Here is an 18,219-nt window from a genome sequence, read left to right as displayed (position 1 = left end):
CCGTGTGCCGCGAAGTGACGTATGGGACCCAGAAAGAAAGAAACATGCAATCTGCATCTCAGTGCCTATCGCTTTCTTTGTCCGGTCTGTCGTTTTACAATTCAAAAAAGTTATGGAGCACGCAACGTCTCGAAGCTGTGTGAGACTTCGTTCTTTTCTCTCTCTCTGTTTAAAGAACGGCGTCAGTGTGTTTGACGTATGTATATTGAGACGAATATGTCGGCAAATCAACAAATCCCAACTTAAAGTGTGGCCTCAGCCAACGGTGACTTGCACTTCTCAGAAATCGATGGTCCACAGAGGAGAAAAACAAGTTTAACACTCGTGCTAATTTTACTCCGTACCCGCGAGAGATTACTGACCGAGATGGTCTTAGCATAGGGCAGTTGGCCTCGTAGTGCCCCTAGAAGGTGGCTTCGTTTTGTACCCTGCTTGATGATTCGGCGCTCCGTGTGGTAATCACACAAAGCGAGAGTTCAGGAATGGTTCCCAACATTTTGGCTTTCCTTCTTCAGAACATCGACACATTCCGGAGTGAAATCGGCGGTTCCGTCAATTTGTCTGAGCGATGGCTTGTAGATTGTTCGTGGTGTGTAACATGAACAGCGTAACGTTAAAAAAAAGAAATTCCGATAAAATACTTTGTGTTACCTGCTTTTCTACTCACTCACAATTATGCGAGAAAAAACAAGCGTACCTGAAACCTACACACGCCCTTCCATGCAAAGCTCACGGCTCGTAGCCTTAAGGAGAGCTGGAAAATTCTTACGGTGCGTAATTTGAGCATGCAGAACGGCAGTAGGAGCTCGTTAAGGAGTCTTCATGCGACAGCAGCAGTCTGCAGAAAACGTTACATTTTCGTTTCACGAAATGTATATTGGTAACGTGCGCGGTCGTGAGAATGGCAAGCGGAACACTGATGTCCTCGCTGTTGTCCCTTGCTCTCTCCGCAGCGAAGGACAGCGTTGCGACATGCGCAGGTGTCCGGCCCCGTCCAGCTCGAGCCCGCGCGGCGGTGTCCCGTCGCCGTGCCCGTGCGACTCGTCCTCGCCGCGGCTGCTGTCCAAGTTCCGCCAGCGCCGGCACAAGGCCAACGCGCGCGAGCGCCAGCGCATGCACGGCTTGAACGCGGCGCTGGACACGCTGAGGCGTCGCGTGCCCATCAACCACCAGGAGCCAGGCAGCGCGGTGCCCCGCCTCTCCAAGATCGAGACCCTGCGGCTGGCCAAGAACTACATCGGCGCCCTGGCCGAGACGCTGCGCCAGGGCAGTCCCATGGAGGCCACCGTGTTCGCACGCCACCTGGCCAGGGGACTCTCGCAGGTCGGCACGTTGTTTTTTTTTTCTTTTTTTGGCATGTGCGTCGCAAGGAACGCGAAGCTCTGCCGGGTTTCGAGTTGAATACGCCCCTCACTGGACAAAGCTTTGCTGCTTGAGAATGTTATACGGGCGCTGTTGTTTCCTAACGCCCTCTTTGTAAATTGGGCTGTACATCAATAAGGAACCAACTACAGCGTAATTGAAATCGTTCGTGGCTGTACACGTCCTTTACAGAGGCTTGCTGTGGCACATCGCTGCCAACGAGTCGCCAGCCAATTAAGGTCAGCGTACGCGGCATTTTCCCATAGCCATTTTAGGCTTGTTATCACAGAGAAAAGACAAATCTGTTTAAACTACAGGATATTGCGTCCAGGATATCGAACCGGAACTGAACCGAGAACCTAAAACCTTGAAAAAAAATTTTTTGTCCCCCTCAAACGGGAACTGAATCAAAGTGTTACCATTCGTTTGTCACTCCAGAGCGACAACGAAAGGGAAAGAAAATAAAGGGTTTCGGTTCAGGTTGACCACCTTTTCTGGAGCTTTTCATCTATGCACTGCCTGCACTTGTGGCTCAAGTATGCTACCTTATTTGTAGATGCACACCATCTTCCCGTCATTTTAAATATAGCAGCGCCGTTAGGATGGTTTTCAGCGTACCGCGTCAGGGGACGGACTATATAGGTGTTGTATTACCGCGACAACATTCGCATCGCATTCGACGCGCGAACTTGCTACACTGCGATGCGTGCATGCCAAGTACTTGAGACAAAGGAACATACGTCTTCCTCCAGTACGACTGTGAACGGCAGGCATTGATCTTTCATCAGCGCCAGTTAGTGACAGGCCGTTTAATGAAAAAGTGTTACTGAACCATTGACCGGATACATAAATGAAGCGAGCCATCAAGGCTCTCTTAAAATATTTAGTTATAGCACCGGCCTGTAGATTCAAGGTTGGGAACGAGCCCTTCAAGCACGGACGTGTGTATAATCAATCAGGTGATAGAGAAAAGTGCGGAATATAACCAACCCTTATATATAGCTTTCATTGATTACGAGAAAGCGTTTGATTCTGTCGAAACCTCAGCAGTCATGGAGGCATTACGGAATCAGGGTGTAGACGAGCCGTATGTAAAAATACTGAAAGATTTCTATAGCGGCTCCACAGCCACCGTAGTCCTCCATAAAGCAAGCAACAAAATCCCAATAAAGAAAGGCATCAGGCAGGGAGATACAATATCTCCAATGCTATTCACAGCGTGCTTACAGGAGGTATTCAGAGAGCTGGATTGGGAAGAATTGGGGATAAAAGTTAATGGAGAATACCTTAGTAATTTGCGATTCGCTGATGATATTGCCTTGCTTAGTAACTCAGGGGACCAATTGCAATGCATGCTCACTGACCTGGAGAGGCAAATCAGAAGAGTGGGTCTAAAAATTTTTCTGCAGAAAACTAAAGTAATGCTTAACAGTCTCGGAAGAGAACAGCAATTTACAATAGGCAGCGAGGCACTGGAAGTCGTAAGGGAATGCATCTACTTAGGGCAGGTAGTGACGGCGGATCCGGATCATGAGACGGAAATAATCAGAAGAATAAGAATGGGCTGGGGTGCATTTGGCAGGCATTCTCAGATCACGAACAGCAGGTTGCCATTATCCCTCAAGAGAAAAATATATAATAGCTGTGTCTTACCAGTACTCACCTACGGGGCAGAAACCTGGAGGCTTACGAAGGTTCTACTCAAATTGAGGACAACGCAACGAGCTATGGAAAGAAGAATGATAGGTGTAACGTTAAGGGATAAGAAAAGAGCAGATTGGGTGAGGGAACAAACGAGAGTTAATGACATCACAGTTGAAATCAAGAAAAAGAAATGGGCATGGGCAGGACATGTAATGAGGAGGGAAGACAACCGATGGTCATTAAGGGTTACGGACTGGATCCCAAGGGAAGGGAAGCGTAGCAGGGGGCGGCAGAAAGTTAGGTGGGCGTATGAGATTAAGAAGTTTGCAGGCACGACATGGCCACAATTAGTACATGACCGGGGTTGTTGGAGAAGTATGGGAGAGGCCTTTGCCCTGCAGTGGGCGTAACCATGGCTGATGCTGATGCTGATGCTGATGGTGTGCATAATCGCATCCTACTGCCTGTCGTCATCATTACTCCTCACTCGCTTATTATTCTCATCTTCGTTTTCCTCCTGAGGAGAGTAGCAGGCCGGAGGACACTCTGCGTTTTCCTCAATATATTATTTATCTGATCTCTCTCTCCCTCAATAAAGCTTCACTTTGCATGGATCCTTTTGCAACTACGTGCTGCCTGAAGAGCGAACAACAGGCGTAATCTTTAAGTGCAGCTTAGGAGCACCTTCTTCGGTTATGGAAATGAGCTTAAACCGGTTCGAACTGGTCTGAACCGCGATCTCTTTTTTTTTTTTTGCATCGGGATTGAATCAGAACTGAACCGGTTTTGGTGAACCGAAATGAAAGAGTTTCGGTTCGACGCTCTGGTTGTGGCCACCCGCACAAGTGTTCTCAACAGACTGTACGGCAAATGCTTATCACGCAATCCCATTGTGCGCCATTGGCGTAACATTCAATATGGAGGGTATGTGTAAGGCACGGACGGATTTAAGAGATGGCCTGATTTTGTATGTCTGGTGGTCAGCAAATTTCTTTGGAGCACTGTATAGGGTCATAGATAAGCGGAACGGGCGCGTACTCAAGCCAGTGAAAATCCTGATGGGCAAGCAGGGTTGGAAAGGTCACTTAGAAGAAGATGCTCGGACGCTTCGCAGACAAACTCTATGTGGAGCGAACAGCACCTCCGCTAGCAGGCGCAATTGCACTGTGTTGAATGAGGAGGAGGAGGAGTAAATATATTTTAGTCCCATAGAAAGCAAAACCCCAGTCTGGACCTTTTTGGCAGGCGTAGGCCTCCTGGCCCAGCATAATATTGATGTGCTGCACCAGAAGCGGCCACAATGCTTTTTCGAACTTTCTTGCGGGGGGGTTCTGCTCCTCTCTGGTGCTGGGAAGGTTGTCCGGCGGCAACATTGAAAGCATTGTGCTTTCGAAAGTGGAGGTCGCGAGGCTCTCCCATTGCGGAGCGATACCAGTGCACCGCTTTCCCATTCGTAACAGAGACTGCAAAGACCGCGTGATGCGAACGACATCGTGGTGCGGTCTTATATGGGCCAGCCGAAGCATGCCGGGCGCCGCTGTGACTTTCGTTACATTTTACGTTACATTTTACATAATTTCACTGTAAATGGATTTGCACCCTTACTACTGCTTTCTGTCTGTAGCTCGCACCCTTGCACACTTTATGGGTGTAAGAGTGAGCTACGAACCGATCTGCATCCTTAAGGATACTTAAGTGTGAGAGTCGGTGTTCAAGTGTTTAATGCTCTGCCAAAGATATTGTAGCTTTAATACTTCTGCCACTTTTATTATTCTGCTTCTGTTATAAAACCCATAGATTGATTTCATGGTAATGATTTTCCAGCGCGAACTTGAACTAAGTATAAGTTACCCGTTAACTACCTGTGATCAGAAAGCTATATATATATATATATATATATATATATATATATATATATATATATATATATATATATATATATATATATATATATATATATATATATATATATATATATATATATATATATATATATATATATATATAGAGAGAGAGAGAGAGAGAGAGAAAGATTTGGTGAGAACAAGCCATAAGTACGATTGCCAGTTCCCTATGTTACAGGAATTCGTACTTGATGTCCCTTGTCAATCTGATTAAACCATCACAAAACATTTATTTAGATTGCCTATGAAAAGTCTGACCATTTCGCTATGGTGTATACGGGAAGTTCTATAGTGATTGTCTTAGAGGCTCCGTCTCTTTCCCCCTCCATGTTATAGGTCTTCTATGAATTGCCCGTTTCGGTAATTTCAGAGGACGCGCGTTACCCGAGGGCGATAATTAGTAAAAGGTGGCAACGGCCTTTGTCAGTACGGACCTCACGGCAGATCTGTTAACAACAGCACGTGTAGATACCATCCGCATCATTTACTAGCGTTCACCAGCAGCGCGTAATCTCGCTGATAACGTCAGCGTACATTGATGAGCTGGTTAAGATTCATTTTGAACGTGCAAGATGCGAGGCAGAAATACGACGACACAACGCTGGTTTTTCTTCTTGTTTTGTTCGCGCTCTTACACCACGCTCAAAACGAGTTAGGAAACAAGTTCCGTGCGATATCATTAAAAATTTGCAACGGTACGTCAAAATAGTGAGATCCGTCGGTTGATATACATCTAAAGGTGGCTTCTCGGAGTTTTGCAAATTGCTGGAACTGTTAGAAGGCTTACATCGCTTCGAAGACTGTTGGCTGCCTTTATGGCATTGACTGTACAGTCGTAAGGCAAATCGTATGATTCTAACGCACGTATGTTGCGCTCTTGATGGCTGATTAGACTGTTGTTATAATTGCTATTAGAAGCTTGTTGTACGTGGCTGTTGGTGTGGCTATAGTATCACACGCTTTCGTAACACACAGTTCAGGCAGATGCCTACAAGAGAGAATTCATGTGTGTGTGAATGGATGACATAGCCGTAGTTTACTTTTCTTTCTCTGAAAGCCGTAACAGCAAGGGATTAGAAAAAAATATGCTGTTGTTTTTTGATCCGGTGGAACTAATGTTATGACAACTCAAAAAACACTGCATGGCTTACTAGCAGAAACGTGCCCTAGCAGAAGTCATTCTATGCAGCGACTTGGGAGTTCTTCCTCCAGGGACGCGCAAAAGGAAGCTTTCCAGTCTGCCAAACACTGGACGTTTTCGTGTTTTAGATAAGAGCGAGAATGCAGTGTTTGGTGCTCGGCAGGGGTCAGAAAGAGTAGGCGTCTTCTTCTCCACCTGCCTCATCTTTGTGATGCACGGAAGTAGCATATAACGCACGGGAAGACATTCCACGTTCTGTGAAAAAAAAAAAAAATATATATATATATATATATATATATATATATATATATATATATATATATATATATATATATATATATATATATATATATATATATATATATAACAACACAATCAAACCACGGCGGCGGTCAGACCTGCGACGCTGCAGAGGGTGCTAAGAATCACTGGCTCCGGACAGGCCGCCATTGGAATATGAACCTGGCAACGTTTAATGCTAGAACGTTATCTAGTGAGGCGAGTCTAGCAGTGCTATTGGAGGAATTAGAGGGCAGTAAATGGGATATAATAGGGCTCAGTGAAGTTAGGAGGCCAAAAGAAGCATATACAGTGCTAAACAGCGGGCACGTCCTGTGCTACCGGGGCTTAGCAGAGAGAAGGGAACTAGGCGTCGGATTCCTGATTAATAAGAATATAGCTGGTAACATACAGGAATTCTATAGCATTAACGAGAGGGTGGCAGGTCTTATTGTGAAACTTAATAAGAGGTACAAAATGAAGATTGTACAGGCCTACGCCCCTACATCCAGTCATGATGACCAGGAAGTCGAAAGCTTCTATGAAGACGTGGAATCGGCGATGGGTAGAGTGAAAACTAAATACACTATACTAATGGGTGACTTTAATGCCAAGGTAGGCAAAAAGCAGGCTGGAGACAAGGCAGTGGGGGAATATGGCATAGGCACTAGGAATATCAGGGGGGAGTTATTAGTAGAGTTTGCGGAACAGAATAATATGAGGATAATGAATACCTTCTTCCGCAAGCGGGATAGCCGAAAGTGGACGTGGAGGGGCCCGAACGGCGAGACTAGAAATGAAATAGACTTCATACTCTGCGCTAACCCTTGCATCATAAAAGATGTGGACGTGCTCGGCAAGGTGCGCTGCAGTGACCACAGGATGGTAAGAACTCGAATTAGCCTAGACCTGAGAAGGGAACGGAAGAAACTGGTACATAAGAAGCCGATCAATGAGTTAGCGGTAAGAGGGAAAATAGAGGAATTCCAGATCAAGCTTCAGAACAGGTATTCGGCTTTAACTCAGGAAGAGGACCTTAGTGTTGAAGCAATGAACGACAATCTTGTGGACATCATTAAGGAGTGTGCAATGGAAGTCGGTGGTAACTCCGATAGGCAGGATACCAGTAAACTATCGCAGGAGACGAAAGATCTGATCAAGAAACGCCAATGTATGAAAGCCTCTGACCCTACAGCTAGAATAGAACTGGCAGAACTTTCGAAGTTAATCAACAAGCGTAAGACAGCTGACATAAGGAAGTATAATATGGATAGAATTGAACAGGCTCTCAGGAACGGAGGAAGCCTGAAAACAGGGAAGAAGAAACTAGGAATTGGCAAGAATCAAATGTATGCGTTAAGAGACAAAGCCGGCAATATCATTACTAATATGGATGAGATAGTACAAGTGGCTGAGGAGTTCTATAGAGATTTATACAGTACCAGTGCCACCCACGACGATAATGGAAGAGAAAATCGTCTAGAGGAATTCTAAATCCCACAGGTAACGCCGGAAGAAGTAAAGAAAGCCTTGGGAGATATGCAAAGGGGGAAGGCAGCTGGGGAGGATCAGGTAACAGCAGATTTATTGAAAAATGGTGGGCAGATTGTTCTAGAGAAACTGGCCACCCTGTATACGCAATGCCTCATAACGTCGAGCGTACCGGAACCTTGGAAAAACGCTAACATAATCCTAATCCATAAGAAAGGGGACGACAAAGACTTGAAAAATTATAGACCGATCAGCTTACTGTCCGTTGCCTACAAACTATTTACTAAGGTAATCGCAAATAGAATCAGGAACACCTTAGACTTCTGTCAAGCAAAGGACCAGGCAGGATTCCGTAAAGGATACTCAACAATAGATCATATTCACACTATTAATCAGGTGATAGAGAAGTGTGCGGAATATAACCAGCCCTTATATATAGCTTTCATTGATTACGAGAAAGCATTTGATTCTGTCGAAACCTCAGCAGTCATGGAGGCATTACGGAATCAGGGTGTAGACGAGCCATATGTAAAAATACTGAAAAATATCTATAGCGGCTCCACAGCCACCGTAGTCCTCCATAAAGAAAGCAACAAAATCCCAATAAAGAAAGGCGTCAGGCAGGGAGATACGATCTCTCCAATGCTATTCACAGCGTGTTTACAGGAGGTATTCAGAGACCTGGATTGGGAAGAAATGGGGATAAGAGTTAATGGAGAATACCTTAGTAACTTGCGATTCGCTGATGATATTGCCTTGCTTAGTAACTCAGGGGACCAACTGCAATGCATGCTCACTGACCTGGAGAAGCAAAGCAGAAGAGTGGGTCTAAAAATTAATCTGCAGAAAACTAAAGTAATGTTTAACAGTCTCGGAAGAGAACAGCAGTTTACAATAGGCCGCGAGGCACTGGAAGTCGTAAGGGAATACGTCTACTTAGGGCAGGTAGTGACTGCGGATCCGGATCATGAGACAGAAATAATCAGAAGAATAAGAATGGGCTGGGGTGCCTTTGGCAGTCATTCTCAGATCATGAACAGCAGGTTGCCATTATCCCTCAAGAGAAAAGTGTATAACAGCTGTGTCTTACCAGTACTCACCTACGGGGCAGAAACCTGGAGGCTTACGAAAAGGGTTCTACTCAAATTGAGGACAACGCAACGAGCTATGGAAAGAAGAATGATAGGTGTAACGTTAAGGGATAAGAAAAGAGCAGATTGGGTGAGGGAACAAACGCGAGTTAATGACATCTTAGTTGAAATCAAGAAAAAGAAATGGGCATGGGCAGGACATGTAATGAGGAGGGAAGATAACCGATGGTCATTAAGGGTTACGGACTGGATTCCAAGGGAAGGGAAGCGTAGCAGGGGACGGCAGAAAGTTAGGTGGGCGGATGAGATTAAGAAATTTGCAGGGACGGCATGGCCACAATTAGTAAATGACCGGGTTGTTGGAGAAATATGGGAGAGGCCTTTGCCCTGCAGTGGGCGTAACCAGGCTGATGATGATGATGATATATATATATATATATATATATATTGTGACGTAGCAGTCGTCACTACGTTTATTCCGACTCGAAGATACGGCGAAGCGATCACGCCCACAGCACGGATCACACTCGAGAGCCAGCCCCACAAGCGATGATGAAGAAGAACCCCATATGAGCCCCACATGATGATGATCATGTACAGATGACAAAGAATAGCTTATATCTCGCTACACTAATGTCCCCTCGCGCGAGAGCGGCCATCCTGGCCGCAATTCAAAGGGGCCGCGAACGCCGCGTGAAAGGCTTCATACGGGACACGTGGACAACCTCAGCAGCGCGGCAGCGGCGGTCACTTAGAACAATAACTGGTACCACGCGATAGTTAACCGGGGAAGTCTGCTCCAAGACTTTGTAGGGGCCGATGAACCGAAGTTGAAACTTGTCACACAAGCCAGGAGTACGAACTGGTGTCCGGAGTAGCACTTCGTCGCCAGGGCGGAAGCACACAACGCGATGAGAGGCGTCGTAATGCTGCTTGCGGTCCTGTTGCTGTGCTTCGGTGTTGATGCGAGCGAGCTGGCGACAACGCAGAATGCGGGACACATATTCTTCACAGGAGGATGGACATTGATTGACAGTTGGCGCGAAGAAAGAGGCGTCAAGACAGGAACTGGGCGAACGACCATAGACAAGGTAGAATGGCGAGTAACCGGTCGTGCGTTGAACCGCGGTATTATACGCAAAAGTCACGAATGGCAAAATTGCGTCCCAGTTTCTGTGATCCGGTTCGATGTACATGGCTAGCATGTCTGACAGCGTGCGATGAAATCGCTCTGTGAGGCCGTTAGTTTGCGGATGGTAACTGGAGGTAGTCTTGTGGGTGGTTCCGGAGGCTCTGAGTACCTCGTCTACTAGTTGCGAGAGGAATGCTTTTCCACGGTCGCTCAGGAGGACGCGAGGAGCACCGTGGCGCAGTATTAAGGATTGAAGTATGAATGCAGCAACTTCAGAGGCTGAGGCAGAGCTCACACAAGTTGTTTCGGCGTAGCGTGTCAAGTGATCAACGGCTGTCACAATCCATCGTTTACCGGTGGGAGTCACAGGAAGAGGACCATACAGGTCAATGCCAACGATTTCAAATGGTTGCGACGGACAAGGAACCGGTTGCAGTTGTCCGCTTGGAGCTGATGTAGGGAGCTTTCGACGCTGACATAGGGCGCAGGAAGCGACATACCTCGCTACACTGGCGGACAATCCAGGCCAGTAGAAGCGACCTTTGATGCGGTCATAGGTTTTCCGGAAACCAAGGTGACCAGCAGTCATGTCGTCGTGAGAAGCCTGCAGGACATGAGCACGTAGAGAGCGTGGCAGGACAGGAACCCAGCGCTGACCGTCAGGGTGATAGACATGACGGTACAGGACGCGGTTGTCAATCTTAAATTGCGTCAGCTGTCGACGAAGGCGGGCGTTAGGTGGGCGCGAAGCTCCTTGAAGGTGGTCTATGATGCGCCGACAGTAAGAGTCCGCCAATTGATGAGATTGAAAGAATCCGTTGTCGTGTTTAGGCATCTCGTCTACAGGGGCCAACAAGAAAGCATGTGAAGAGGGGTCATGCGAAAGCTTGTCACGGATGGTAGTTGGAGGTCCATTGCATGGCGTCGTAGGAAGCGGACAGCGAGAAAGCGCGTCTGCATCCTGGTGTTTTTTTCCGCACTTGTAGGTAATAGTAAATTCGTATTCCTGTAGACGAAGGATCCACCGACCAAGCCGTCCAGACAAGTTTTTCAGCGTCGAAAGCCAGCACAATGCATGATGGTCTGTAACGATGGTGAAATGACGGCCGTGAAGATAAGGTCGAAACTTCTGTACAGACCAAACGATAGCTAGGCATTCCTGCTCGGTGATGGTGTAATTCCTTTCGGCGTTTGTCAGAACGCGACTTGCGTATGCGACGACCCTCTCCCCTAAAGCGTCGTCTCGCTGTAGGAGAATGCCACCAATGCCATGACCACTAGCATCCGTATGCAGGAGGGTAGGAGCAGCTTCATCAAAATGGCGTAGTACTGGTTCCGATGTGAGAGCGCGCTTCAGATGGGCGAACGCAGATTCACATTCGGGAGACCACACAAAGGGAACATTAGAACCCAGTAATTTGTGCAGAGGTGACGCTATTGAGGCGAAGCCTCGTATGAATCGGCGAAAATAGGAGGCGAGGCCTAGGAAACTGCGCAAATCTTTGGTCTTTTCGGGACGAGGGAAGTGCCGAACTGCCGAAACCTTGTCAGGATCAGGACGAATGCCATCTTTGCTCACAATGTGACCGAGTACCTTAATCGTCTTGCTCGCAAAATGGCATTTCTTGGTGTTTAGCTGAAGTCCAGCGTTGGCAAGGCATGTGAGAACTTGATCCAGACGTTGCAGGTGCTGAGAGAAAGTTGACGAGAAAACAACAATATCATCCAGATAGCACAGGCACGTCTTCCACTTCAGGCCACGAAGAACGGTGTCAATCATGCGCTCGAACGTTGCGGGTGCATTGCAGAGGCCGAATGGCATGACATTAAATTCGTAGAGCCCATCTGGTGTTGAAAACGCTGTTTTCTCTTTATCGTCCTCATGCATAGGTATCTGCCAGTAGCCGGAACGTAGATCGATGCTGGAGAAGTACTCGGCACCTTGCAGGGAATCCAAGGCATCGTCTATTCGCGGCATAGGGTATACATCCTTGCGCGTGATCTTGTTAAGTGCTCGGTAGTCGACACAAAATCGAACAGAGCCGTCTTTCTTCCGAACCAAAACAACGGGGGAAGACCAAGGGCTAGCAGAAGGGCGTATTATATTCCGTTGGAGCATGTCCGCGACGTTCTCGTCAATGACTTTCCTCTCGGCTAGCGATACGCGATATGGTCTACGGCGCACGATGGATGTACCATCTGTCTGTATCCGATGCGTCGTAATCGAAGTCTTTCCCAACGAAGCTGAATGCACGTCAAACGAAGCTTCATGTTTCTGGAGCAAAGCAAGCAATTGTTGTGACTGTGAAGGTGTCAGGTCGGAACTGATGGCAGCTGCAAGAGCTGAAGGAGATGCGGTCCGTCCGGTACAAGGAACTTCAGAGGAAGCTGGTTTAAATGAAACAACAGATATAGACTCCGATTCGGTGGCGGAAGCCAATGTAGTGCCTTTAGGGATGAGAATTTTTTCGGATGTCGGGTTTGTAGCGTAGAGAAGCGCAGAGCCATGATCAAACCTAACCAGCCCTGATGCAAAGGTAATCCCTCTTGCGAGACAGCGTGCAGATGGTAATACAAGCACGTCGCCGCAGTCAATCACATCAGACATGATAGTCACAATGCTTTGATGGCGAGGAGGTAGCGCGGTATCTTCTGCAGCAAGAAAGTGAAGTCGTGCGTCATCTGCATGAAGTGAATCTAAGCGTGATCGCTTCGCCGTATCTTCGAGTCGGAATAAACGTAGTGACGACTGCTACGTCACAAGTGGTGGAGTGTGCTTTTCGGTCCTCCGTCCTCTGACTCCCCGCTCAACCTCCTGGAGCTTCGATCGGGTCGCCGATTGTGCCAGCTGTCCGCCACCATGTCGCAGGACGAGCCAACAGGCACTTCTACTTCCACCATCTCGGCCTCGGCTACCCCGCACCTCCACCACTTGTGACGTAGCAGTCGTCACTACGTTTATTCCGACTCGAAGATACGGCGAAGCGATCACGCCCACAGCACGGATCACACTCGAGAGCCAGCCCCACAAGCGATGATGAAGAAGAACCCCATATGAGCCCCACATGATGATGATCATGTACAGATGACAAAGAATAGCTTATATCTCGCTACAATATATATATATATATATATATATATATATATATATATATATATATATATATATATATATATATATATATATATATATATATATATATTTATTTATTTATTTATTTATTTATGAAGTTCCTCTGGCATTCTGGGCGTTATTCCGCCAACACGTACTTTCAAGCGCCATGTCAATGAGCTGTTCTGCATGGCGCGATGTGTGTAAAAAAGAAAGTTACGCGAATTCAGAAGCGATTTTGTTTATAAGGGTATTCAGTAAATGGAGAGCAAGAATGTCCATTAATTCAGTAACTACAATTCTGGAGGCATCATTGTTTACTTGAGTCCGTGTACTAACGAGAAATAGAATTTATCTTTCAGAAGCAGTAAATAAAAGGGATCACCACATGTAAAAATCAGCGTTAACGAACTCCTTGGCAGCGGCGTGTAGAGCCATGTAGGAGCCATGCCGTCCTTTCATTGCAGTGTTACAACAAAACCTGCGTCTCCCGACAGTAAGAATCTGCTGACGCGGACGTCGGCGGATTATTTGCAGATTTATGGCGTCCGCGCATTGTGAGAGGCGCGTCGACGTGATGGAAAACGTTGTTGTTGAAGCCGACTGAGAGAAAATTGGCCGATTCTCATTCATATAGTATTGTGCGCTTGTCTATAGAGCGTCTGATACAGACAACCGTAGCGGCTTTAATCTGGCCTTATAAATTTGGCCTCACTTCGTCGAAGTCTCCCTCCCCATAGCCCTCACCTCACGATGCTCGCACTCCCTCACCTTTGCCCTCACAGATTTTCCAATGCATTCTTCACCTGTGCTCTCACCTCCCTCTGTGAGAGTGAGGGCAGCTGAGGGTGAGGACAACCTCGCACGAAGGTGCCTATGTCTGGTGGTAGCTCAAGGCATTTGATGTATGTTTAGTGCAGACGTCAGGGTGGCTCTTCCAAATTTGAATGGGCTGCAAGAGAGGGTGGACATTTCGGAAGTGCCCCCATCGATGCAAAACACCGCACGAGGCGCGTGTTTGCGGTTATACTCATGCCATCGATGCTCGTGCACGCTATTGTTCTCTGCAGGCCACGGTCAACCTGATTGCCGGCCAGCTGCGACTGAGTCCGCGCGCGATCGCCGTCCCGGACAACGGCGCCTCGCCGTCCCCGGCGCCGCACTGGGTCGCCACGTTAGGGAAGACGCCCCCGCAGCCGTCGTCGCCCGCCATCGCGGACGCCTACGAGAGGCCACCCCGGACGCCGGACGCCGCCGCCGCGCTGGTTCAACGGCCCTTGGCGCCGTCGTCGTATCCGGGGGCGGCTCCCTAGGCCGCCTTTCTTGCCCCGCCGTCGCGTCAGTTGCTCTACTCTCTGCGATCATTCCACTCTCGAGCGCACTTAGCCTCTAACGGTACAGAACTAAGGAAAAAAAAAGGTGGAGCGAGGCGATTTTTTTTTTTTCTGCGGCATTTCGTTTCTCCAAATCGAGAAAACGCTTTCAAAATATCCACCTTTCCGAAGACGTGCACTAAAACACTCAGACCTTAGGTCCAGTACTTTGGCATCCCTATTGGATCAGATGGTGGGTCTTGAACCTAGTGCTCGCTCCTCTACAATTCTGAACCCGGACTAGAGGCTGTTAATATTTGCTCTTTCTTCGCTCTTTCTCCCTTTCCGTTGGGGACATTGTTTATCCGCAGGTGCTTTTTGCCCGCTATAATGCACACGACTGAAGAACGGTGACAAGAAAAATTTAGTGTGCTTCTAATTTCTGAGGAATAATTCTGAGAAGAGAGTGCAGTTATTCAAGATTGTTGTGCCAGTCAATGCAAACTACCTTTTCTTTCTCGTAATCCTGAAGAAATCCATTTCAGGGCAGAAGCATAACATGTGTAGGTGCCATATTTACCTATAACAATGATGCACTACTTATAGTGTTCCCACTGAAACTGTTGCTCTAAATGTTAGGACCTGGACACATAATGTTTAATGATTGGAGTCAGTCGCGCACACACTCTGAGAATGAGTATTGCTTTCCTTGGTAAATGTGAAACGCGACAGCTTCCTTTCACTCCGGTGAAGGAAAAGAAATATCGTTTTGAAAGTTAAGTACGCACATTTACGTCAGGTTTCTGATGAGATGTCTGATGCGGCCACGTCCTTAATGTGTAAAAGTCTGTAAAGGGATCTCTTTCTTTATGATGCAGCAAATTGGACGATCATTTTGCGCCAACGTTCCGTACAGGGTACATTTCGACAAGTTTCACCGTATTTAATACGACATTTCTGTCTGTAAATCGAATGAATATAGTTCTTACTTTTCTATCTTCTGTAGCGCTGGGCAACTGGCCAGAAAAAAATAAAGGAAAAAGAAAAAAAAGAGAAACGTCAAAATGTTAAAATTTTAAAGAATTTCTCGCTTGAAGGCAACATTTCCCAAGAAAAAGAATGTTTGATGCTGTCATGTCGAAATTATTGCGCGAGGCTTGTAAATAATTATAAGCGATGTTTTTGGATTCATCGTTCTTGACGATCAGCCAACTCGCGTACGCGCGCAATTTGCTGTTACGTATTGTTTCGCTTGTTAGGGCGTTGTTAGAGCAACATTGTGCCAAACTGCTTCTGCACATCGTGCAGATCACCTTTGTTATTGTCTTGCACGTCGCCAAACTGTCAGTGACTTGTTTTCTTCTCATTCTTTAGTGCGCACACACCCCGGAACTAAGTTGCTAATAAAGTCTACTGATACTGATCGTGACTAAATATTGAAGTTTCTTGCTGAACGTTTCTGCAGCTCCACAAATATTTTATATGGCCCACAGCTTGTGTCTTCAGGTGGACGACAACCTAAAGATATCAGACTAATTTAATTATGAAGTTAATTGTATGCGTGATATCACAACTTAGCAAACAACACCACATATTGCCTTTCAAGAGCTTCTCTATTGATGGACGCTTCCTCCTGTCGTCCTCTGACACATCGCTATATATATATATATATATATATATATTGTGTGTGTGTGTGCGTGTGTGTGCGTGTGTGTGTGTGTGTGTGTGTGTGTGTGTGTGTGTGTGTGTGTGTGTGTGTGTGTGTGTGTGTGTGTGTGTGTGTGTGTGTGTGTGTGTGTGTGTGTGTGTGTGTGTGCAATTATATGGGAACGGCGACAGTTATGGTGAGATGCTAGCACGTCAGCGCATATGCTACAGCGCAATTAAAGATGGCTGTGGCTTAGCTAAGGTTAAGCCCAGGATGCGAAGCATACTAGCCTTTATTTTAGTTGTTGAACCACTGTTTAGCCTGATGAACTGCTGTTGCTTGGCTATATTTGGTTCGGCTAGACGAAGAAACAACTCATGCAGGCGAGCGCACGAGCTGAGACCCGGCTATGTAGCTACGCGGCCGCAAGCGAGCGCACGAGTTGAGCCTCCGCTTTTGCAGCTGTTATGACGTCATATGGTAGCTACGCGGCCGCGCGCGGCGCAGCAAGGAAGAGCGTGGTTGTGCGGCTAGTATGCTTCGCATAAAATCTGTTCGCTTTTATATCGGCCACAAATTTAGGGACGTGTGCCCGCTTCAATGGGACGCCGCGAAACCGCGAACAGTGACGGGTGTTCGTTTCGCCTGTCTCGTGTGCTGGCGCCGCATCAGAAGTTCGCGACGCATACAGACCGGAAACTGCGGTACGCCCACGCGAAATAATCTCCCAGCCTTGAATGAAACTCCGCGCCGGCCGTGGCAGCCGCATCGCACCTTGTGCGGAGAGGAGGAAAAAGACCGCCTTGCAATGACAAGGAGCTCGTCGGCAGAGCCGGCACACACCCGAGGCACCTCACGCTGCCGCAGCGCATAGCGCCGGCGGTGACTCATGCCCGCATCAGGGCCATAACCACACTCGCGTAGTAGAACGAGAGCGGGTAAGCCCACGCCAGCCGGTCACGGCGGCGACGACGACGAGTCTACGGCGCGCCCGATAAAGGCAACAACAACAACAACAACAAGGAGAGCACAGCCATGCAGGGGTCACCGTCGGGCCGCCCCCGTTCGCGTGGGTCCGGCCACGTCCTTGCAGTTGTACGGACTGCGCGTGTCCGTCCACAGAGCAACCGTTAGCATCTGGAGGAGAAGTGGCCGCAGACCAGTTTCTTGTTGGCAGACGCGCCGGCGAAAGAAGTTAGAGACAAAAAGCGGCAGTTTGCGCGCAGTGGTATAGTTTCTTGCCGTGGTCGTTAGAGGAGCACGCGTCAGCGCGCCGAATGTGCGACTAGGGAGACATTTTTACCGGAACGGCCATAACCCAACCTGCGGGAGGGCTCGTCTGGTTGCGCGCAGCCGAGAACCACTGGATGAAAAACGGAGTGATGCTGTAGATGTACGGGAAAAAAATTATGCAGATCAAATGGGCACGTTTAATCTACGGGTAGGGAAGCTGTAGTGTAGCGGTTTACGACCAGCAGGATACAAGTTAAACGAAATAAAAAATAAGACGAAGTCGGCGACATGCTATACTTATGGCGGTGTGTATTTACTTTCATCCTATGCAACGTGTAAGCTCATGCAATTGTAATGTGACAGCTGTTAAGTGTTAGATATTGGGATTTGCCTTGCCCATCCGTCGATTTCTTTACGCTGACGACAATTTTTTTTCAGATCAACTCATTATCCTGTGCTTTGTCATTGCCACAGCGTGAATAAATGTCAGTGAAGAAATGCAAATTTGGGAGTCGAGCGCACTAACAATCAAGCTATCGTGCAACTACAGTGCTGGGCAATTAACGTAAGGCTTTCTAGTTCACGCAGACTCCAGAGAGCAGTGGCTTCTGTGCATGTACATGAGGTCAGAACGAGCAATGCCGTAGTTGATGAGGACGAAATTATCTGCATCGCATAGAACGGTGGTGCATGAAATGAAAACATCGCCTTTAGGTTCGCGAAGAAGTTACGCACGTACGAAATATCACCGCTGTGATTAAGCTGTCTCAGTAAAGGAAGAACTTCAATACTGTCGCAATAACCGCAATAACTGTCGCGGCTATAGCACACCGATGATGTGAGGGAGTCGCGTATATTAGAGCTTAACA

At 47.4% G+C, this 18,219-nt stretch overlaps 1 protein-coding gene across 2 annotated transcripts in view; it reads left to right on the top strand.

Moving 5' to 3' along the window:
* Positions 1 to 15,853, top strand: part of LOC135905457 (neurogenic differentiation factor 1-like) — a 28,313-nt gene extending 12,460 nt beyond the window's left edge. For both annotated transcript variants that reach the window (XM_070531897.1, XM_065436407.2), the window contains exons 2-3: positions 954 to 1,323; positions 14,227 to 15,853. In XM_070531897.1, the coding sequence (XP_070387998.1) occupies positions 973 to 1,323; positions 14,227 to 14,469 (594 nt within the window). In that variant the 5' untranslated portion in view covers positions 954 to 972 and the 3' untranslated portion in view covers positions 14,470 to 15,853. The remainder of the gene's footprint in view (positions 1 to 953; positions 1,324 to 14,226) is intronic.
* Positions 15,854 to 18,219: the final 2,366 nt, after the last annotated feature.

This window comes from Dermacentor albipictus, chromosome 1, assembly GCF_038994185.2.
Source record: "Dermacentor albipictus isolate Rhodes 1998 colony chromosome 1, USDA_Dalb.pri_finalv2, whole genome shotgun sequence".
NCBI lineage: Eukaryota > Metazoa > Arthropoda > Arachnida > Ixodida > Ixodidae > Dermacentor > Dermacentor albipictus.
Note: the sequence above shows the minus strand (reverse complement) of the source record. Positions and strands in the feature narration are given on the sequence as shown.